At 54.2% G+C, this 23,018-nt stretch overlaps 7 protein-coding genes across 7 annotated transcripts; 4 read left to right on the top strand and 3 right to left on the bottom strand.

The window, feature by feature from the left end:
- Nucleotides 1-3,321: 3,321 nt before the first annotated feature.
- On the top strand, nucleotides 3,322-6,376 carry NHA1 (Na(+)/H(+) antiporter; the record flags this gene model as incomplete). The annotated part of the gene is made up of 2 exons (XM_014692016.1): nucleotides 3,322-5,403; nucleotides 5,474-6,376. 2 exons carry the CDS (start codon nucleotides 3,322-3,324, stop codon nucleotides 6,374-6,376), a joined length of 2,985 nt encoding a protein of 994 aa, XP_014547502.1.
- Nucleotides 6,377-7,522: 1,146 nt separating this feature from the next.
- Nucleotides 7,523-8,305, top strand: G6M90_00g041600 (uncharacterized protein; the record flags this gene model as incomplete). The annotated part of the gene is made up of 1 exon (XM_014692017.1): nucleotides 7,523-8,305. The coding sequence occupies one exon, from the start codon at nucleotides 7,523-7,525 to the stop codon at nucleotides 8,303-8,305; it is 783 nt and encodes a 260-aa protein (XP_014547503.1).
- Nucleotides 8,306-8,330: 25 nt separating this feature from the next.
- On the bottom strand, nucleotides 8,331-9,076 carry G6M90_00g041610 (uncharacterized protein; the record flags this gene model as incomplete). The annotated part of the gene is made up of 2 exons (XM_014692018.1): nucleotides 8,331-8,632; nucleotides 8,713-9,076. The coding sequence occupies 2 exons, from the start codon at nucleotides 9,074-9,076 to the stop codon at nucleotides 8,331-8,333; spliced, it is 666 nt and encodes a 221-aa protein (XP_014547504.1).
- Nucleotides 9,077-10,372: 1,296 nt separating this feature from the next.
- GPI12 (N-acetylglucosaminyl-phosphatidylinositol de-N-acetylase) lies at nucleotides 10,373-11,412 on the top strand (the record flags this gene model as incomplete). Its single annotated transcript, XM_014692019.1, has 3 exons — nucleotides 10,373-10,598; nucleotides 10,684-10,786; nucleotides 10,866-11,412. 3 exons carry the CDS (start codon nucleotides 10,373-10,375, stop codon nucleotides 11,410-11,412), a joined length of 876 nt encoding a protein of 291 aa, XP_014547505.1.
- A 1,432-nt stretch (nucleotides 11,413-12,844) lies between these two features.
- On the bottom strand, nucleotides 12,845-14,203 carry G6M90_00g041630 (uncharacterized protein; the record flags this gene model as incomplete). The annotated part of the gene is made up of 1 exon (XM_014692020.1): nucleotides 12,845-14,203. One exon carries the CDS (start codon nucleotides 14,201-14,203, stop codon nucleotides 12,845-12,847), a length of 1,359 nt encoding a protein of 452 aa, XP_014547506.1.
- A 1,254-nt stretch (nucleotides 14,204-15,457) lies between these two features.
- G6M90_00g041640 (uncharacterized protein) lies at nucleotides 15,458-16,122 on the top strand (the record flags this gene model as incomplete). Its single annotated transcript, XM_066130286.1, has 2 exons — nucleotides 15,458-15,526; nucleotides 15,727-16,122. The coding sequence occupies 2 exons, from the start codon at nucleotides 15,458-15,460 to the stop codon at nucleotides 16,120-16,122; spliced, it is 465 nt and encodes a 154-aa protein (XP_065986372.1).
- A 2,263-nt stretch (nucleotides 16,123-18,385) lies between these two features.
- Nucleotides 18,386-20,137, bottom strand: STE50 (the record flags this gene model as incomplete). The annotated part of the gene is made up of 3 exons (XM_014692022.2): nucleotides 18,386-19,422; nucleotides 19,569-19,730; nucleotides 19,864-20,137. The coding sequence occupies 3 exons, from the start codon at nucleotides 20,135-20,137 to the stop codon at nucleotides 18,386-18,388; spliced, it is 1,473 nt and encodes a 490-aa protein (XP_014547508.2).
- Between the last annotated feature and the right edge of the window lie 2,881 nt (nucleotides 20,138-23,018).

Raw genomic sequence — 23,018 nt, forward strand, 5'->3', positions numbered from 1 at the left:
GGAACCGCGTCGCAAAAGTCCATCGATTTTCTCTCAAAGATGCTTGCGATACTCTCCTTTGCCCTAGCAATGTACGTGAATGTGAGTTGATGAAGTTGCGGATGAAAGCTGTGGAGTATCGAGGGTGTCCATTGGAAAGAGAGCCATACTATAATGTGCACGGCGCTGGATACACCAATGGGGAGATTAATAGACGAATTTATACCCGGATTACCTGGATGGTTGGAGTTGCGTATGCGAGGGTAGAAACAATGTATAAGATTGATGAATTGTTACGTGTATGAGATCTACGCAGACTAGGAAGACCCCGATGAAGCATTTGTGGCCTTGGCCTTTACAGGGTAGGATAGTATCAATTGAGGTTATGTAATCTTGGAGTAATTAATGTCAGTCAAAACGCGGCCGACGGACGTATTCGCCTCTGGTCCAGAGCCTCGCCGACATGGCGAGAATTGTTTTAAAAACGGACATGTTGTTCTAAATCAGGCGCGGGGACACTGTAAGCTGATGCATTTCTCCGTGCCAATGTGGATACTTTAAGAATACGTACTTTCAAGATGAGAAAAAGCAGGCGAGTAGATGGCATCAATTTGATGCTGCACAATCAGTTGCGCCCACAACATTGCTTTGCGAACGGAGAGGCCACGCGCAACTCGCGTCATCACCGCCGTGATTCTGGCAAAGTAACGCTAGCAGACATATTTGGTCTTCAACCACATCGGTGCCCAAGACTCTCAGCTTCTCAAATTATCGATGCTTATACATACATAGCTTCATTGTATCCTAGCAAATAAAGCATTGTGGATTCGCTCAGGTTCATTGTGTTTCAAGCCACAGCCATGTATAACATGCCGGGGGCATCTTCACCGCCACACAACATGCAGGGATCACCGAGTGACCGAAACAAAGAAGAAGGAGCGGTTTGTCCCGAATTAGAAGGGAGCCGTCTACGGCACGCGTCCCATGCGAGAGTCGCGCGTTCGTCCTGGTGTCTTGAGATGCCGTTTCCCGACGCCCAACCGCGCGACATGTAAGCCGGACGATTACCATTGGGCGATGTCTGACTCTGCTGCTTCGTTCTGGGGAAACGGGCGGGCTGGTCAGATGCTTGATAGGTTTGGATGTTTGGCAGACAACAGTTGGTCCCTTTTCGTCTCTCTACATCTTGGCAGCTCTGCGTGGGGGAACATAAGAGGCTGTCGATTGTGGAGTGACGCCGGGTGGCATGCATTTTCCTCGGCATGCCTGAGAGGAGTCTTGTCAAAATAGGTAGCATTTGCTCTGCTGAAGTCCTGGGCGGGAGCTTTCACAACAAGAAGCAGGGAGGCCCCTTGGAGCTCCTTGAAGTTGAGGCACCTTGATCCATTCTCTGGTATCGTTTGCTGAATCGGATATAGTACAGGTCTGTCTTGACTCACGTGGGCTGGAGACAGCGTTGCACTCTATTATGGCTCGCGTTCGGCACGTGGAAGACGGCTCGAAGACTCCATCTGTCGTACAGAGACGGGCCTGGGTTGGTTACCTGCTCGTGTCCAATCTCGCAGCAGGCGGGGGACTGTGGGCACAAATCACCGCTCACCGGGGGGGCGATTTTCTCCTTTCGGCTTGCAGCTTCCGCCTTGAATGGACAGTCTACAGGCAAATGCGAGTGCCACGAGTGGGGGATTTACGACAATGCTCATCACCGACTTGTTCATCGTGGGGGAGCGGGATCGAGCTGCAATTTGGCGGGAATACTCGGAGACTCAGTTTCAAGAGGGCGGGCGACAATGGTCGTCGGGCACGTTGGGGGTTTTGTTATTAGGCCTCCAGGGATGCCACAGCTATCCAAAAGTAAAGTTAAGCATAAATCGTCGTGGGTTCCCAGATCAAGGACAGGCGCCGGTTGGCTGAGAGGCTGACCGGCCAAAGTCCAGGACTCCAGCATCAGCCGCGGCGCCGGTGTGGTGACGCCACGACAGAGCGCGCAAGGAACAGTTCAAGGTGGCATTCAAGAGCTGAAACGACATCTCCGGCGGTCGGCTGCAAGGACACGCCGGTAGTTGTTCGTATTTGGCATTGTAGCCATTCAAGATGGAGAAACGACAGAGCGTGCTGTACCGTCCGTTCCGTGCCGGGATGCCGAGTTGTGATACCTTGCGAGGTCGAACCGGTCTGAAAGTGACACTTCGGCCTCGACTTGCAAATCAACTCTGTCCTTGGGCGTCTGGCTTGCCCTACTCGCGCCGTAATACATCGACGAGAGCACCATCCACGCTGCCACGGCACGCCTTCGCCATGTGTCTCCACTCGGTGGTCCCCCCAATTGTTGCTCCACGCATCTCGTTGCCTCTCACAGAGTCACGGCCCATCCATGGTCTGCACCAACCGGCACCATATTAGTTTCTGGCGTTGGCCAGCCTCCAAACTCTTTTATCTGTCCACTCTGATTCGTGCCGTCCAATTTTCATCCCGGATCTGATGGATCCAAAAGTCTTGGCTGGACCATTTTCTTGCAAGCACCAACCTTCTAAACGTCAAAGTGCGTGCATGCATAATAATTCGTAATCGCCAGCAGATTGTTTTTTTTTTTCTCTCGTCGTCCTTCTCCATATCCTGGTCTCTTTCAGTCCCAACTTTCCCTTCCCATTCACCACCGACGGATCAGGACGCCTGAAGCCGTGGTTGCCCTTGCGTCACTTCGCAAAGAGCCGCACCACTCAGACAGCACTTGCGACCGGGAGACCATTGAGACCCATTCCGATTCTCCGGGCTGAGACCCGCCCCGCTGGTTTGTCGACTTTGTTTTTGTTTCTGAGCTTTCTGTGGTCCATCGGCGGTCCCGTCCCCTGGCCTCGCCCATCTCGCCTGCAGGAGTGACGACACATTTTTGCCTCTGAACGTCGAATCAAGCATCTGCTGCATCTGTCTCGACTCCGCGATACCCGTCCGTGCCAACTCGTTTGTTGCGATATCATTCTTGTCGTCTTAAACCGAAGGACGACATCGCTTGCCAAGACCAATTAGAGTCTGCGCCGATTCATTTGTTGGGCAGAGTGAACGCCGTTTTCCTGTTTCCCATTTCGACAGAAGAGTCCCTCTGCATGTATCCTACCGCCGTCCTCTCCGGCTCGAGATCGATTGGCCGGCGCCGAGTCAGCACTACCTCACGGCCGACTCTGCCGGGAAAGCAGCAGCAACCTTCCTTGCGCTTCACGCCAGGACCTTGGACGTGACTAGGTCTCCTAGGTTCAGGAATTTGCGGCCGAAAAGAACTCTTCCGAATCCCGACAAATACACCACCCATTCAGCCCGTCCTTGGTCGCGCAAACCACCACCAGGATGGCTTGGGAGCAACTTGATATCACCAAGCCGCACTTGGTGTATATCATTCTTGGTGGCTTTACATCGCTGTTCATGCTCTGCTCTTCCTTCATCAAAGAGCGCATGTATATTGGTGAAGCTACCGTTGCTACATTATGCGGTGTCATCTTTGGACCTCACGTTGCCAATCTTATTGACCCCAATTCTTGGGGCAATACCGATATTGTCACCGTTGAATTCTCTCGTATTGTCCTCGTCGTTCAGTGTTTCGCCGTCGGTGTTGAACTTCCAAAATTTTACATGGAGAAGCACTGGAAATCCGTCATTTTCCTTCTAGTCCCGGTCATGACCGTAGGATGGCTTCTTACCAGCTTATTTGTATGGTGGATGATGCCGGGTCTGAACTGGCTTGACTCTCTCGTTGTTGCAGCATGCGTAACTGCTACTGACCCTGTTCTGGCCTCATCCGTTGTTGGTAAAGGCAAGTTTGCGAAACGGGTCCCGAAGCATTTGCGAGATCTTCTCTCTGCCGAGTCCGGGTGCAATGATGGCATGGCGTTCCCCTTCATCTACCTGTCTCTCTTTCTCATCCAATACAACAGAAATGCCGGAGAAGTCAGTTTTCACTTTGTCGTCTATGTCGTTTTGTACGAGTGCATCTTTGGCGCTGTCTATGGCTTCCTTATTGGCTACATTGCTCGTCACGGCATCAAGTATGCCGAGTCCCACGATTTGATCGACCGCGAAAGCTTTCTTGTCTTCTACTTTGTCGTAGCCCTGTTCTGCGCTGGCTCGGGCAGTATTCTCGGCGTGGACGATCTCTTGGTTGGCTTTGCAGCCGGTGTCGGCTTTTCCAACGACGGATGGTTTGGGGAAAAGACGGAGGAGTCACATGTGTCCAACGTTATTGACTTGCTGCTCAACTTGACTTACTTTGTTTATTTCGGCACCATTATTCCCTGGGAACAGTACAACGACGGTGCATTCGGTATGGCAGCGTGGCGTCTCGTCGTTATTGCCATATTTGTTCTTCTTTTCCGCCGCATTCCCATCATGATGGCACTCAAACCATTCATACCCGATGTTAAGAATTGGAGAGAGGCGCTCTTTGCAGGACATTTTGGCCCCATAGGCGTCGGCGCGATCTTTGTCGCCATTCTTGCACGAGCGGAATTGGAGCATGATGAGCCAGTGCCTTTGGGAGAATTGCCTCCACCAAGTGCACCTCATTTTGCTCTTATCTACCTTGTATGGCCTATTGTGACGTTTCTCGTCATCTCGTCCATTCTCATCCATGGGTCGTCAATAGCCGTCTTCACTCTAGGAAAGCGGATCAACACCTTGACGCTGACCATGTCATACACTGCGGCTCCAGATGATGGCCCTTCGTGGATGAACAGGTTGCCCAGAATATCATCGCAGTCTAGGTCCATGGCCAAGACCATGTCAGAGACCTCGCTTGATGATCTCAAAGATCCAGAGTTTCCACCTGGCACACTTGCTCCACCAACGGGATTCTTGCGCCGGCAGAGAGACGAGGAGGGACATAGTCGATCAGGCAGTCGTGCCTCCTCACTTGTATCCAGGAAACGAAAACACAAAAAGTGGGATGATGGAATTGGGCCTGGAGGACCGATCAGCCAGTCAGCCATCTTCCCTAACAGACCTTCGCAAACCGAGGCATCAGAGAAGGAGCCATCGTCGCCAACGCGGGAGACTACTGACTCTACCATGTTCTCCGACGAGCAACGTACTGAGAAGCAGGGTGAAACGGATGAGCACGGTGAATCTCCTCGTGATCACTCACCTCAAATTAATGTTTATGATGAAGGCAGCCATCTTGTGTTTGAGAACGAAGATGGCGACGTGATCGACATGCAGCCTACTCCGCAAGGGGAACAGGAGCGAAATTCGAAGACGAAGAAAGAAGACCAACCTGCCAGTTCCAAACCAGAGGGTGAAGCATCGTCTAGCTGGCGACATGGAGGTTGGCGTCGTAAGATGAGCGAATATTACACGTCGGAACTGGAGAAGCGCAAGGACAAAGGCAAGAGCGATCGTCGACATGAGCCAGCCCGTGCCTACCAATTTGGCAACACCGTAAGTTCCCTGCGCCAATTCCATGCTTTGTGTGTGTGTTTGGTGGCGGCCACTGACCCTTTTGCTTTAGATTATTGTCGAGGATGAAGACGGCGAGGTCGTCAAGACCTACGAGCTGCCTTCGTCCAAGCCTGACGGGCAGGAGAGCGATCTGATTGGTGCAAGCCTCAAGTATCTTGGCCTCGGTGCTCGCGCCCGTCCAAGCGAAAAAAATACTGCCGCTGCAGCGGAAGAAGGCCAGGCAGGCGTCGAATCATCAAACAAGGCGCAATTCAAACCTGGCTGGGCTGGCTTTGGTCAACGTGGTGACGGGGTTAGGCGCAAAAGCGTCGCCCAACAACAGCAGGATGACGACGACGATAAGAAAATCAGATTCACCATTGGCGGTGTTGGTAGGCGCATGACCAAGGAGGACTTTATCAGAGAAGTCCAGAAGCTAGACGCCGGTACTCGCAACGAAGTTATCGACCAATCTACCGCCTCGAATGCCCTCAAGTCCATTGCCAGACAAGACGCGCCTGTGGAACCCAAGATTACTCAGTCACAGCGTCCGGTTCCAGTAATTCGGGAACATGACAGCGAGAGTGGCAGTGGCAGTGGCAGTGGCAGCAGCAACGGGGAAAGCAGCCGTGCTGCAGAAAAACGTTCCGTATCCATGTCACCGACTCGAAAGCAACCCCAAGTCACCGAGCCTCCTCGCGGTCGACGCGACCATCCATCCGAGGAACAAGGCGAGACCAGTGTTGAGCGCAGACGCCGGCTGGCAGTCCTTACCCGTCAGGCTGAAGACGACGACAAGGGAAATGACGATACTGGCGAAACACCTGCAGAAAGACGCCGACGCCAGGCGGCCTTGGGAATGGGTGGCCCCGCGGCTGAGGAAGACAGCGACTCTGAGGACGAAGGAACGGAGAGAGTCCCCCCCGCGAGGAAAGGCATTCGATTTGCAGAGCCCCAGAGAAAGGCTACGTGAGTCGTGTTGCGAAGAGGGTATAGATTTGTTTCCATGTTTTCATTTCACAAGAATATTTTCGCCGTCCTTGGTATACGGTCAGGTTGCACCATGCGGCGGTAGAAGTGTGAGATTATGAGGATGGTTAGGCATACATGGTGGATGCATACGCGTTGCATAGCGAATTTATACGAGGCATTTATAATTATATCAGTAAATGTATATTTACGCGCGAGGTCAAATTGAGCCATCATCCTGTAGTACAATGCACTTGCTTCAATCGCTGAATGACTTGAGCCAGTGACTTGCTGCGTACCTAGGTACGTACCGTCGATTGATTCTTTGTAGTACCCCTAAGTCTGCGAACCTCTGTTCCATCACCAGACCCCAAAGAGGCTATATAGCCTCAAGTATCCCTGCAGTCGTTGGCAACTGAGGGCGGTTTTCCAAGACCCAGCTCTTCACCGTCTGCTACATAACTCAATACTACTTAAGTAGTAATAGTGGTATCACAGCTGGCAGCTACATCCCATGTATTCAATGTTGGCAACGAGTACAAGCAGTCGCCAATGTCCCTCCCCCTCTTGAATTCAACAAGACCATTCTTAAAAAATTTCGCAATTTGGCCAAGTCTTCTCATCAAATCATCGAGCACAACAACACGAGGAGGCCCTTGCCGTCTTTCACATGGGCTTGCTTTCTCAATATCTCGGTAAACGGGTCCAGTTGTTTTGTTGCCTTGGCACAGCTTTGTGTTCATGTGCCTCACGTCTCGCGCAACATGCCAAACACCCCAGCAGGACAGGCCCAGTCCATGAGTTCCACAATCTCATATATTCATGACACGACACAAAACGCATCTACGTTGTACCAACCCGGAGCCGAGATGTGTATGTACTTCTGAACAACATCAAGTCACGTGATGAGCAAGAGCTGAGAGCCTACCTCCTCTGGCCGCTGCACGATCCTTGCCGAGATGGACTTTTTGTGCATGCATCTCAGGGGACACCGAATGCCCCTTCATACGCCATGAGTTAAAACGCAGCTATTGACCGTACTAGCCCCACGGCCATTTTGTTTCATTGCCACGAGCTTACAGTGAGATTCGTCCTGGCCATCATCATTGCACATGGCAAATCGTTTTGGTCCCGCCTGGTCTCAGCCGGAATGGACTCCAATGCCCAGCAAGACTCGCCGCTCTCAACTACATCCAACATTGTCGGCATTTTGACCTTTGTCGTTGCCATTGCAGCAGCAATATACGCGCGTCTCAACTATCTCCGCAACAGCGATGAAGAATACTTCCGAGTCAAGACCTCGCTGTCGTGGTACAAAACTGAGTCTACGTGGCTCAGCGACCTTTTGAGAACATTGGGGGTCCAGTACGCACATGACGGTGGTGCTCATAGCCGCCAAAGGGAATATCAGATGTACAGCTTTGTCATGGAGGATCTGATTAACCTAGAGCAACGGCTATTGGACCTTGTGACAGAAGTCGAGTCCAAGGCCAGCACACCGCGAGGACCAGGCAATCGAGATGATCGGTGGACACTGGTGCCGAGCTGGCAGCGAAGCACCCCCTCTGTCGGCATGGCCTGGATGTCGGTGCGGACCAAGGCGCTGGAGCTCGTGCGGCAGCGGGAGGCATTGACTGCAAGGGTGCAGTTTCTTCAGATGAGCATGATTTCGTCTCGTCTGAGTGACCTGGAGGCGAGGACGAAGTGGGGAGAATTCAAGGCAGATGAGAATTCAAGAAAGATGGATGGAGTAGTCGAAAGTCGCAAGGGCGAGTACAACCGTCTGGAAACCCTAGTGCAACAACTTCTCGTCCATGGTCGGGATGCAGTCCGGTTGGATAGCCCTGAAAATCTGACCACGAATCCGTACGCAGGAAACCGCCGTGTATCTGTAGTAGCACTAGATGACGAAAATTGGCAAATGTCAGCCTAAATCATCTCTTCCGGTCTGGCGTTCTCTATTTAATTTCGTAGCCTCCTTGCTTGAGGAAGACTGCAGCAAGCAGCAGACTGAGGCAGCCCCAGACGAGGTCCAATTCCACAACAGCCCAGAGCCACAAACATCCCAGCGGCGGTGCTTGCTTCATTGTAGCCAAATACCCATAGGTGTTGGAAATATAAATGAGATAGCATCCTGACGCAACGCCCATTATGAAGAAGATTGATTGTCTTAGCGGCCGCTGATATCGGCTCGGCAGCCCTGGCAACAAGACAGCATCGGATTCGAATGGGTGGAGGAAATAAAATAAAAATAGAAAAACTGGGCAACAAAAAAAAGGTTAGTTAATCCTGTCAAAATCGATGCAGGTGCTTCATGAGGAAATTGAGGGCAAATCGTACCTAGCCAGGCACGGCCTGTTCTTGTGCAGACATGCGCCCAGCTAATCTCCTGCCCATACTGATGCTGCACCAGCACGTCAAAGGTGAAGTGAAGCATAGCAATGGTAGCGGTCCATAAAGCAGCTTCGAGGGCTCGCTCTGCACCGGGAGACAAGGTAGGAACTTCGCCGTCGTCATCATCACCGTCTGCGATGCTTTGCTTTCTCCTCTCCTTTGCCATCTCCTTCTCCCGCTGCTGGACCTGCTGAAATAAATTCTGCTCGTGGGCAAAGTCGAGTAGAGTCTTTTCTGTTGGCCCAGACCGATCAGGCTGGCGGAGCTTGACGTGGGCATTGCCAGCTCGCTCCTTGCGTGTTTTGACCATGGTGAATCGTGATGATGATGTCTGTTCCCAGGCGCAGCAGAACCCAATCGGTCGACAGTTGTTGATCCGGACAAGGGATGGATGGTTGGCACAATTGGCTAGTCGAGAGTGGAAGCGCGCACTGTGGGAGGGACTTTGGAGTAATTGAAGTTGTGTCTCGTGACGTTGTAGTTGCACGATGCTGAGCTAGACTCAAGTCAAGATTGAACTTGTGGTGCCTGGGAGATTGGCGGCACTGACATCGGCGGACTGGACAGATGGCACCGCCAATCAGCAGCGCCAGACCGCACCATCGGACAAACGACCTCGAGAAACGACCACAGTCAAGTCAATACTTGACCATTGAAGGGGGACATGTACATGCCAACGGTGGTACGTATTACGCTGCACCAGCCCGAATGTGCCAGCCAGGGGGAAGAGCAGTACTTGAGTACTTAGTACGGAGAAGACAGCGATAGAAATACCCACGTTGGTTCATGCAAGCAATTGGTGCTTTATGTACTCCGTACCTGATGGACCTGATGGAGCTTTTTGATCCTTTGTACCATGACTGACTGTGTGTATTCTGCATGTATTGTACTTAGATGTAAGTACGTGGCTATCAGCCTTTCCTTTCCCCTTTCTCCAAGTACTCTCTCCGTACTTTGTACAATGTCTTTGGCTTGGCCACGGCGATCCATTGGTCCCCTGGCGGTTGTTGGTCCCCTAATAAGAATTCCCCGGACAAGCTCCTAATCAGAAAGCGGCTAGCACGCAGAATCAATTGATGATTGATCAATGTCTGGTCTGGTCCAATTTGACGGCTGTTGGAGCTGGACCTTGGACCGGACCTTGCTCAACCAGCCAGGGGCTGAGCAGCCGCCTGGACTCACGAGAGAAAAAAGAGGACAGGGTCCGGAATGGCCAAGTTGACCAAAGTCGCAAGGTGGCATTTTACATTGTACGGAGTACGTCTGCCCACTCTCATTCTATCGCGTGCTCCCTTGTTGTTGTTGTGGCCGTACTCGGCTCCTCGACATCGACGGCATTCTCGAGTGCCATTGAAGCAAGACAGGCAAGACAAGCAAGCTCCCAAGCTCCCAAGCTCCCAAGCTCCCAAGATTGAAGCTCCTTTCCCTGCACGTCGCAAACGTGGCGGCAGCCTTTGCGCCCCTCCGCGCTTCCGCGCTGTCAAGTTTCAACCGCTCAACCGTCTCGTCGTCTTCCACAGTCGATCGATACATGAGCCTCGACCCTCTCTGAACGCAGCCCGTCCGGACCCCCTCAACAAATCACCACCAACCCTCTGCCGCCGGGATGGACCGTACCCTCGGTCTTCTGGCGACCCTGGTGGTGGTGATTCCTGTTTTGTACATGTACACCGTCAGCGTCGTGCAGTCGCGCTTCCCGGCCGTGCGGAACAAGCGCATTTGCTTGCTCATTGCCCACCCCGACGACGAGGCCATGTTCTTTGCTCCGACCATCCTGGCCTTGACCCGGCCCGAGACTGGAAACCACGTCAAGATTCTGTGTTTGAGCACAGGTACGAACAGCCTCCATGCCCTCGTGGGAGCCAATGGCGCAAGCAGGCACTAACGCAACTCCTTTTTTTTTAATCGTATTTGCAGGCAACGCGGACGGCCTTGGAGAGACTAGAAAGAAGGAACTCGTAAAGAGTGGCATGCACCTGGGTTTGAGGGACGAGGATGATGTCTTCGTAGTGGACAACCCGTATGTTTTCCATCATGACCACGCCCATGGTACCCTTGGGATGACCTCCATCGGCTAACATCTCGTCTTGTCGCTCTAGCGCCGACTTTCCCGACTCCATGACTGCGAAATGGGACGAATCCCGAATCGCGACTCTGCTGTGCAGCGCCTTTGCGCCGCAGCTCGGCCGCCAGCGAGCCGACGACTCGGCCAAGCCAACCGCCAACATTGACGTGCTCATCACCTTCGACGGCAGCGGCGTGTCGTCGCACCCCAACCACATTTCCCTGTTCCACGGCGCCCGCGCCTTCGTGGGCGCCCTGATGCGCGGCAAGTCTGGCTGGGCCTGCCCGGTCGACCTCTACACGCTCCGCTCCGTCAACATTCTGCGAAAGTACTCGGCGTTCCTCGACGTCTTTGCGACCATGGCCTCGTGGGCGGTTGGTGTGCGGCACGAGGACAAGGCGCACCCGGGCGGCCTCGTCTTTATGAACCAGCTCGTCGGCGAGGGCGGGCTGCCGACGGCATGGGGCGCCATGACGCAGGCGCACAGGAGCCAGATGGTTTGGTTTAGGTACTTTTATATCGCATTCAGCAGATATATGCTGATTAATGACTTGAAACTGGAAAAGATCAAGGGCAGGTGACTGGAGACGGCCAATGGTAATTTACGCACACGGGATGGGAAGAGAGAGCGGGTTGCTTTGGACGGAGCAGAGCAGTCATGCATATCTATGGGCGTTTGGAGGTAGGGAAATGAGCCATCGCGGCGTCGCATCATCTTTATCGACACCGGCGCATCAGACTGTCCAGGTCGGATTTATATACTATACAACATGTAGCAATGAAATGAATGCACGTTTTACCATCGTGTCGTGGTGGATGATTCGACGGTCTGGTCCCCAGGTCACCCCGACATTATACATCCCGAGTACGGAGTACCTCTTGCATTACATGTCGCTTCCTGTCCAATAGGTCTATTCATTCATTGCCAGAGTCCCGCAAAATCGGTCAAAAGGAATAGCGTCAGAATGGACAAGCCGGCCGTCCGAATTCTCAGACTCATGAGACATGCCCGTATCCGCCTCACCCACAGACAAGACCGCACACAGCGCTCCCCGGAAATACAATCCAACACGCTCACGTCCAGAATATGCCGTCCACGCATGAAAAATGCAACAATCCAATGTTCCCAGCCAGCAAGGGGTGTGCAGCGTCGCCGCGAGTCCCAACAGTTCCAAAACAAAAAAAAGGTGGCGCTATTCACGGCCTATAGCTTGCATGCCACCCCGCGAACAATTTATATAAGACGTGACTCGACGCGTCAAGTACAAATCCCCCGCGCAACAACACCACGGCGCTTGCCGCGCCAAAACGCTACCATGTTCGCCAGCGACCTCACGTACATCCAGACGCGGCGCGCGCAATCCCCCCCGCGCAAGACGCCCACGCTTGAGCTGCGAGACATGACGCGGCAGCGGGGGACGAACCAGGCGCCAAGGGCCGCCGACGCGCAGACACACGATACAACAGCCAGGGGTGACCAGAGCCCGGTGATGCACGCATCCCAGCCATGTGTCCCGTTGTGAATTTCGCAGCGAGGCCCGAATCGCGCCAGGTCCTGACCAGGCGACAGATAGGCCCCCAGCCGGCAGCACCTCATACATACAGCGTCGCCAAGACCGGCCAGACGTGTCTCCCAACAAAGAAAGACGACATGGAGCACCGCAAGTAAACACCCGTCACACGTATCAGTGACGACGGCCTACAAAACCCGGGTACTTGCAGAGACGAGTATCCCGGGCAGGGCAGCACGTCAGGCTAGTAACACGAGAAAAAGCCAGCGTAAAGGGGCCACGCCAAGTATAATTCCGCCGCATACCGTGCTCTTGCGAAATCTCCAAAGTCGCTATACACACTCGACATTGTCGAAACCATCTTCATATCAAGTCGTCATACAATTAACCCAAGGTATACCCATCCAAATGACCAAAATACGACAAGAACAAAAAATACCGCTAGCCATGCAGACACCACTCCTCAATGAAAAGGAGAAGAAGAAAAATACAACCGCCCGTCTCAGAAGTGCACACTCCTCTTCTTCTCCACCTTGTTCCGCCTGTCCTCGTCAGATCTATGGAAGAGCCCGCTGACGCTTCCCCCAAATGGACCCGAATGCTTCCTCCTGCCACCGGCATTCGACGATTCCGGCTGCGGCGGAGGTCCCACGCTATTGGGACGCGGGGGCATGGGCGGTTGTCCCGAGCCCAGACCGCCCGAGGCGTAGTACTGATTTTGACCGGGCCGTGGAGGAAGCGCTGGCGAAGAGCCGGGCGGTCCTCCGTTGGGGGGTGCCGGGACGCCGTATTGCTTGCGCAGACGCTCCGTCTCCTTTTCGACCTCGGCCTCGCGTCTGCGACGCTCCTTTTCCTCTTGCTCAAGCATCTTTCGGATCCTCTTCTGCTCCTCCTCGTCTCGTTTCTCGCGCTCTCGTGTCTGGCGCGTTTCCTCCGCCACCATGGCTTGCAGACGTCTCGTCTCGGCGTCGACACTTGATTGCAGGGCCGAAGGGCTGGCTCCTGGACCGGCGGGGGAGACTCCGGGGCCCAGAGCCCCAGACGCCATGGGCATCTGTTGCGGCGGCGACGCCGATGGCCTCGACGTCTTTGGAGCAGATGGCCCCGGTCCGCCTGCCGTGTTGAACGGGTCCTGCCGCGGGACGAGATACAGGTCGCGGATGACTTCGGCGCTCAGTATCAGGGCGACTTCGAGGCCTTTGCGGTCCTCGACCTCGACACGAGCCATGTTGGGTTCGTAAATCGTCACGGCGCTCTCATTCTTTCCCGCCTGGAACATGGCAATCGTGATGTCGGGCTCCTTGCTCTTCTTCCCGCCCACACTTCTCCCAGACATGTAACAAGTCATGTCTTTGCTCAGGCGGCCGTCCTTTTTCCACCGAAACACCACCTTGGGGGCCAGCTCCGGAATGGCAGGCGTGGTGTCCCTATCGATCTGGCTCGAGCTGGGCACCTTGAAGCTCCGCTCGGGGACCTCAAAGTCCCACGTGTTGGACTTGCTCCAGCTGCCATGGTTTCGCTTGACGGCGATGCTCTGGTCCGGATTATACAGCAGCACGTTGAAAGCCTCCGGCGTCATGGGGAGGGGCGTCGAAACGCCATTCTGGGCCCGTAGCTCGGCAGCCGACAGACTCGGCTGGGTCCATTCGGGCTGGAGCAGAACTTCGGCGTATATCACAGAGGGGTGATTCACGTCGAGCAGGCCGAGGGCGTACTGGTTCCGGGACTCGGACGGCAGCGGTCGCTTCAGCAGGTATTCGGGCGAGGGCTCGGATCCGTTGTGCGTGAAGTAGAGCAGGGTGTTCTGGGGGTTGTCGGAGGATTGCCGGAGTCGAAACGTGGGGAGGTTATCGTCGAGCATCTTTGTCGCGAAGCTTGCGGCGGCGTGCCGGTCAACGTCTCTGCCTGGTCCGAGGGAAATGAGGCCGTGCAGTGCAGTGCGTGGTATGCGTTTTATGGTTGTAGTTTGTAGGGGCGTCGTTGCCGTCAAGCGCTAGGTTACGAAATATTTAAGAGAGAAAGAAAAGACCAAGCTCACCAAGATGCCGAGAGGGAAAAGAGAGACGGCACACGCCCGCTAAAGATGGAAACAAGAGCACAACTGCGTTGCAGGATGGACAGGGATGTTGAGAGCATGTTCGACTCCGGAAACTGACGCGCAGCCGCCCGCGCACGTCAACTGCTCACCAGTGGCCCGCAGCAGGATCCATCATTGATGGTGGGGTTCTGTCAGCGCATGTACATACTATCGTACTACTAAGCTCCGTAAAGCAGGAAAAGGTACCAGTTGACGGGCCACTCCGTACAGCCAATGTGGAAAAAGGAGTGATACATTAGGTACGTCATTTGCTCTGGGCTGCGCCACCAGCGACTCCGACTCCCAGCGTCTTGGCCACAACGTCCATCGTCGCATTCCGAGGCTGTGCCATGACGACCCTTCCTCACAGCCTTGTCGCTGTCCAGACGCGCCCGGGGCACGGCATGAACTCGAGACCGACAGCATCGTCTTACTCTGACGAATCCGTCACACGTGGCAGTCGGGGCTGAGGGCCCTCCTTTGTGCTTCATGTGGCGAGGCCAGCGGCCCGTGCCTCACCACATGTGTTTTGTTTTATTTTTATTATTTTTTTGGAATACCCCAGGCAATTTCGTGGGATTTCTGTTTTTTGCCTGAGCCTCACGCCGTGCTTGTACTGCCGGCTCTACTTCTGCTGCTCGCCGGGCAAAAGGGTCACGAGGAGCACCCCCGACATGTCACGCACTGTCCTTGGCCATGCTGTCGTGGCACGCGACCAGGAAGCGTCAGCCTTCTGCAGGGCTCGGCAGAGCCACGAGCGACTTTGAATAATGGTTGACATTTTCTTTCTATCTTTTCTAAACGTGTAATGTCCTAAAAGTGCTCTCATCACGCTCCGCTGCTGTGTATAAGTCTTCGTGCGAGTGTCATTAAAACGCTGTATCCGCTCCCGTAGTGCCCTAAAACGCCATTGTATTCAAACCAACCCTGGCCACACCATGAAGATGAAAAAAAAAAAGACCATCTTGTGTCTTGTGACTGATAAGAACATATCCGCTAAAGAGTATTCCATCCCATGGGCAAGAACTGCACACAGCCATGGCCAGCGCAATTCCGCCGTCCCCGGTTAAACCCTTTGCCGCCGTCGAAGTCGATGCCAACGCAGACGTATGTAGCTCCTCTCCGCGGCCGGCGCATCTTCGGTCTGAGGTGCTGCTACCGTCGTCGCCTGGCCGTCCGTCTGGCCGTCCGTCTGGCCGCCTTGATGCTGCTGCGCTTCATCACGGCCCTGTGGTTGGGCCTGCCCTCGTTGCTGTCTCCTCCTTTCACGCCGTTGCTGCCTGCCTCTCCCGAAACACGGAACCCAGCAGCAGACCGCGCCGCCCAGAATGATGCCGATGGCAACGCCCATAAGAAAGCCGCGAACAATCTTCTCGCCATTCGACCCGCTAGTGACGAGCTGCAAGATCCTGTCGCCGACATTGAAGTCGCCGAACCCGTTTGGCGTTGATCCCCAAGACGTCATCGTCGGCAGCGTGTACGTGGTCGAGGGCCACGTTGTAGGCACGCCCCCCGACGAGGTTGGCGTCGGCGTCGGCGTGGTCGACGGCGTGGTCGCAACCGACGCGGTGCCGCTGGTGAAGTTTGTGCTCGTCATGGTTGCTGATTCCTCGGACCTGTGCTCCACCCCTCGCCCTTCTCTATTCTTCTTTCTGTTCTTCTATTTCTCCTGCCTTCTCGGCCCCGCTCTCCGATTCTTGTAGATGTCTCTCGTCTGATAGTGATGCGTATATGTCAGTGGGTGGTGTATAACGCCCTGGCAACTAAGGCCAGGGGCAAAACTTGTCTACGTGAAAAAAAAAAAAAAAACTGTTGAACAATTTGCCTATCCGGTCATGAGTGATGGTAATCGCAGGCAGGCGGAACGGGGTTCGATGACGACGGGTCCAACGTCGCCGCACTCATGCCGTTGGTTTTGAGCGGTTGCGCAAAAAGTCAAATGCTGGGCGTTCCTGTGCCCCGGGCGCAATTCAGAAGACTGACTGACGCTGGTCGGTGGAAGGTGAATGGAGGAGGCAGGTCGTGCGTCCCTCCCCTTCCCCCATGGGACAATCTGGAGACGGAATCTCTTGTCCCAGACCACGGCTGTCAGTTCCGGAAGGTGGATGGATGGATGTGTTGGGCAGAGAGCGGTTATGACCATTGACCGCCCGCCTCGGATGCGCGTATCAGAGGGCGTTGGCGACGACTGTGCTTGCGGGCGATGCGAAGCCTCCTTTGCAGCGCCAATTACCTCGACGCGAGAAAAGAGGGTTGCAGATGCAGATGGACGGCGGCGGCTTGGCCACCGACCCTCGTCGTACCAGTTAACCGTGAACCTCTACTCTAATCTCTCCCTCGTAGCCGTCGTGCAGGCTCGGGAATAACCCGCATCAATCCAAGGATAAAATGGGCCGGAAGAATTTGATGCCTAGATCCGAGTTGAGGAGGCCCGAGTTTGGTGCGGCCAGGGGAATGAATGATGAATGATGAATGGTGAATGACGGCCTGGGGTCTGCCCACTGTCCAGACACTCGACCGGTCCGCCCAGGTGCAAAGTTAAAGTTAGAATGCGCCCACCGTCGATAGACTACCGGCCGGACTGCAGGCAATCGGCGATCAATCAATGGCATCCGCCTCTCCCCGCCGCCTCCATTGACGGAAACTACTAGTAGCTGTGAATACTGGCCCAGCGTGGTCCACGGGTGCCATGGCAAAACGCCGAAAAGTCCGCTTCATCCAGATGTCCTCTTGTCCCATATCCATGATTCCATACACTGTCAACTTCAAATACGTCCATCACGTCAAGTACCATCGAGATCCTGTTCTGGGTGTGAGGGTCGCGTCGGGCTGCTTCCCATTAGTCGGGACATGGGGCCATCCATCACACTGCGCCATGATGGCAAGGCAGGCGTCTGGTGTTTTATTGGAGGCTCCCGCTCAATGCTGCAGGTGGGTTTTTCGCATGGACGTCTCCTGGGACGTCTGGAGTCGTTAGCTCTCGGCACTCCAAATCATCTCTACATGCAATGGCGTGCATTCAATCGACGCACATGGCATTCCCTGTAGTCCATAGTCCATAATGTAGAAGAGCCAAGGCCACACGCGAGCCCCGTCATCGACTTTTCCATTCAGGTATTAGTCCAATGTCATTGTACGTCCTTGTCCTTTTCAGCCGTACACCCTGCCGCATCCTCTATCCAACTTGTCATTCCGTTACTTCCCACGTGTATTATGTTACCAGGCAACTTCTTTCATCGGAATGGTAAAGTGTATTCAAAAAGAGAACAAAAAGAACCCAATTTCTGCCGCAGACGTCATACATCATGTACTATTCAACTTTGCCCAGCCCAAACGCCTTTCCTTTGTCCCATCCAATCAAGATAACCAATCACTTAATTTTCTTGTCAACATGACAGAGAGGTGTGGAGTGAGGGTCAATCAATGCCAGAGCTGCTATGCAAGGTATGTTCGCGTAAACAACAAGTGCTAAAAAAAAAAAAAAAAAAAAAAAAAAAGAGGAAGAAGAAGACGTGTAGAAATATGCCAAGGGGTGCACGGGTGGTATGAGGAGTAGTATAGTGTGCCAGAAGGAATGGCTGAGGTTAGCGTCAAGTAGGTTGGAGTAGGCTTCAGAGGGGTTTGGCATCTCGAGGCGCAAAAGCCACCCCATGTAGTCGAAATGTGCCATGGGTGCAGCTTCCAAAAGCCTCAGAGTAGCACGAGCCCGCAAATCTTCGAGACTATCGTGTCCCAGACCATCAATCATGCGGAAGCTCGTAGCAACTGCCACCTGCACAAGCAAGCACCTTTGGGGAATTTCATGTCCGCTGGATGGTCTCCTCACTTTCTCCAGCGCAATTCCTTGACACGCTTGAACTGGCTGGCCCGTTGAAGCGAACACTGCAATACCCTCCGTCTCTGACACAATAAATCCGATTGGCCGCATTTACCGGAACAGACTGCATATCAGCAGCTGCGTCGCCCTCATATAATGCCTCCAGGTGGATCATAGCCAGTGGACGCCCCTCTGGCTGCATTGGCTATGCCAGCACTACCAGGTTCGTTGTCAACTTGGGCGTTTGTGGTTTTCCGGAGCATAAACATGGGCTTCTTGCCTTCTTTGTCAAGTTGCTTAAACAGAATCAGGGGTTTCTCCTCCATGCCAAGACACCGCTCTTGGTCGCCGTAGACAATGTACAAGGCGTACTGGTCCCACGGGGCGTTGATTTGATACTTCTTGAGCGCTGCCGGGAGTACCTTGTAGCACGGATCATCCATGCTGACTCGAAAAGATTTGAATATTTCAACAGAAGATCCATTCGAATTTGGCGTCGGGGTGTCGGGAACAGGGGTCTCGCGGCGTCTAGGTGGACCCGGGGGGATAACACCTTTGTCCCTGGACATGTACATGCCATGGTCCGCATCATTCATTGTGGATCGATTTGACGGTGCAGACGTTTCCCCTCGATAGGATCGTGCCCCCAAAGTAGTGCTGCTAGAATAGTTTTGCGGTGATGTTGGAGAGGGCATATTTGGTGAGGGATGCGCCGACGACGTCTGTCCGTTCATTGCCGCAAGATGTGACGACGACAGGACGGCCCGTTCGGCGGCGCTCGAAGGATCCAGCGTTTGTTCAGCAATGGACCTGTCGTGGGCTACTTGAGTAGGTGAAGCGTTCTTGGGGGTTGCGCCTATGAGGATTTTTCGTTGTGAGTACTGTCGTTTGACGCCTCCTGGGCCAGAGCCTGGTGGCGGTGTAGGTGCAGGAGGAGATATCGTGGCTTCGTATGGAAACCCCTGTCCAAGGGCGCCGCCACTGAGGTTTGGCAGTGGTGTCTGCTGGTCTTTGACGAGGCGGAGAGCTGGGAGCATATCTTCCCTGAGCCGTCTGAAATCGTCCGTCATACGTCGCAAGTCTTGTTCCAACAAGTTCATTCGCTCGTCTCGTAATCGCAGCTGTTCAACAAGGTGCTTGATGTCTTTGAGAGTGGCTGTAGCGTATTGAGCTTCAGCATCGGCAGCTGTATCATCCGACAATTAGCAAATGGTTATTTCCTTTGTATCTGCTCATTTTTCTTTATTTTTGTGGGGAGAAAGGGGGGGCCTTTGATCTGGATGGCACGAGGTATTTCTGAAGGGTTGGGAAGAAGGCGGAGGGGTACCGTACACAGCGGGAAGTAGTGATCGCTCTCAATCGGTACATCTTGTGCCTTTTTCACATCGTAGACGCTTTTTAATATTGTCAATCGATGGCCGACACTGGCAATGCCCATGCTCTTCAAGTCTTCGTGTTGCAGAGCGACCAGGGCTTCGCCAACAATTTCGTTTTCTGCGGAAGCAAACGCACAAAGCGGCGGTTCAGTCAGTGAAGATTCTGGAACAATGGATTATGGTCTCTGATTCTGGCTGATGGGCTTCCAGAAAGAAAGAAGTGGTGGTCCGGAGCTGGTTCGTCAACGTACCAACAAAGGCATCGGCGTACTGCGGCAGGCCAATGGTGGAGATGAAGTCGGCACATTCGTCGGCATTCCATTCGGTGATGATGGTTTCGGGCAATCGGTCAGCACTGCTGCGATGTGCGTAGGTGGTGGGCGTATGCTCTGCGGAAGTCGATAACTCGGAGTCGATGGGTGAGGCCTCGGAATCGCCAACGGGGGAGTGGTCGCCCATGCTTCGCTCGTACTCGTCATCAGCGTCGGACTCGGCGTAGGCCGTGCCGCCATCGAAGCTCATCATGTTGAGGACGAGCTTGCCAGGCAAAGGTACCGCAAAGGGGGAGAGCAGAGTCCGAAGCTGGGAGGGCGATGTGGGAAATATAGGCGTGCTCGCCCTTGGGGGTGTGTTTTGAGTTTTTGATGATGAACCGTCGTGGTTACGAGAGGACAAGGCGATTGTTGGCTGTAGTCGGCTCGCGGGTGCACAGGCCAGGCTGAGGTGGAGCAAAGGCGCTTGAAGATGACAAAGGGGGAGGGAGAGCAGCGGGCGAACGGGACTGGGGCATTGAGGCAGGCCAAGGAGTGCCAGCGGCGGTCTGGTCTGGTAGCGGTGGTGGTGGTGGTGGTTGTGGTGGTGGTTGTGGTGGTCAATGGTGGTACACAAGTTACTACATGTACTATTAGCGGTTGATGTCAACCGGTGGTATTGGGCTGCGCGCTTGAGTACCTGGCCAGCCATCGGCGGATAGGGGCGGCGGGCAGCAAGTACATAAAGTAAAGTAAGTAGCTTCTCCAGGCGGCCGGGGGGGGGCCAGCACTGAGGCGCCTCGTGTGGTCTCGCAATGAGTCCGCGCAGGCCTGCGTCATTATCTGCTGCAGCCGTCCGCTCTAGCAGTTGAGGCGTTCAGATGCAGATGGGGTATGCAGTTTTTGGGGTCAAGGACTCGGTGCAAAATTCCCAATGCCAGTACGGAGTACTACTACTAGTATCGAGCTTGTCAGGCCTCGCCGCTCAAGGGTCAATACGTGCGTGCAACAAAAGACAGCTCAGGTGGAGGTCGCGGGGGGTGGCAAGGGGGCACCTGGGGGCAGGAGGCAGGGCAGGGGGGTCAAGGTCAGGCACAGGGCGGGTGCCTTCTTGGCACCTCGCAGGTCAGGTCTGGTTCTCAATGTTGGGCGCTCCATGTCAGTTTGGACCACCGACCGACATCTACATGCATGATATGCAAAGTTGCATCGGCACCATGAACCGGGTACTCTGTGCATCTGCACAAATGCGCATCATGGCCAGTGCATCCTTTGGCCCCTTTGAGTCCTTCGAGCTGCTCGGATGCTGGAGAGACCAGGAGCTGGTATCCGATGCGGATGGAAACGGCTTGACGCTCTCGGACAGGTTTCCCCGCAACATTGAACCAGACGGAGCAGAATCACTGACGCTCTGTACATAATAGTAGCAATGCCCGGTTGAGCAAGAATGCTTACCCAAGTGATTCCTTGGATAACGTCAGCCAAGCTGTACGAAGTCGAGCGTTTGGCCAAGTGCCGGCCTCCACCACCGTCTTGACTCTTCAATGTCGCCGCGGCGCCAACCCAACCGTCCCAGGGTCAGACAAGAGGCCTTTTCCCATGTTCCTGGCTCCCCGGCCAATCTGGGGTGTGGTGGATTCGCCTTGTGCCTCTTTGTTTGAGGTTACGAAGAGACGGCTCTATATATGTATGCCTGTGGGCAAGCAGGCCGGAGCAAAGAGAAATACGCCTCCAAACAAAGTGTTTTAACCAACCTATCCGAGGAACGAATCAACTTTGCTGCCCTACATCTGCTACACGGCAGAGTGCCTTCAACATCTGCACGCGGCGCGTTTCTGGCCAAGCGCCACGGCCTGATACCCTTTGCCTTCCCGTCTGCATGCTAGCGGTGCGGTAGAAGAATACGATGTTGGACCTGCAGATGTGACATGGGGGTGCCCTGTGTAACTTGAACGGACAAGGGTCTCCAAGGGTCTGGATTATGGTTATCCAGTTGCTAGTTTGAGGTGAGAATCGCAGATGGACTTGTGATATGTTTCTGGGATGAAGATGTCGTGACAAGGCGTGTAGCGAGGACGGCAACAAATGCGTAGTTTATACATTTAGGCCGGTCCTTTGCTCTCATTTCCTTGCCTCGCAAGCTCCTCCGATTGCCGTGTGTGATCTCGGCTTCATTCGTGCCATGTATGTAGTATAAGTGAAAGCCATCAACACGCAGTCAACGCCTGGAATCCCTACATGGCAAGCAAGCCATCCATCATGCTCTCCTCTCATCCACAGTCGAGAGGCACTGCCCCGTCTCTTGCTCCGGTTCAACCAGACTCTTGATACCCGCGCCAAACTCGTTCCCATCTCAGGTCTCCCGTATTAAATACGGAGCAACGCAATGCCCTGCGGCTACGGGTCTTTGACAAGTACCTATCTAAAGTACTTGAGGTAAAGTAAGCAGGTACGTTCATGTCTGGGGGATGTGCATCCAGCCCGTTGACTGTGCATCACAAAATCCCCAACTGCCGGCAAGCAAACCCGTTACAGATTCGTCCATTGTCTGTGGGGGTTGCTGTTTCTCAAAGACCGCCAGGCAACATCCCTCTTAATGTTTGTAACTTGAAAGAAGAAGAAGAAAAAGGAACAAAGGGAACCAGACCGTTGAACCCCATCTTGAGCTAAGCCTTTCAGCCCTCAGAATCACGCCCGCCCATGAACCCAACAAGAAAAGGAAAATTTTGCTTCCTTGCTTCCCCCCGTTCCCATGCTCGATCTTTCTCGCCAATCTTTGCCAACTCTTGGCTTCAACACACCCGCTCGCTCCCAATCAATCCCTGGCCACCGCAGACTGCAGACTGCAGACTGGAGGAAGGGGGGCCGGGGAATGGCGACAGGCGGTCCATGAAACAGCCCGTCGTGCGTCCATTTACACCCGCGCGCGCCGTGACGATTCTGAATTTCCCGCATCCCCTGCCCGCGCTCTCCGTGTCTGCGTTTCAGGTCCTCTGGTGTCCTTCCCAGCCTTGCTCGTCTCTATCCGCTCTCCAAACCCCATCTGCAGTTCGTCCTTTTTTTTTTTTAAATCCCTCGGACCAAAATCCTTTGTCTTGTCTCTGCTCTTCTTTCTGGCCAGGCGCTGCGCAGAAACGCCCCCCGCTCCACAGTGT

This window comes from Metarhizium brunneum, chromosome 2 (assembly GCF_013426205.1).
Source record: "Metarhizium brunneum chromosome 2, complete sequence".
Classification (NCBI taxonomy): Eukaryota; Fungi; Ascomycota; class Sordariomycetes; order Hypocreales; family Clavicipitaceae; genus Metarhizium; species Metarhizium brunneum.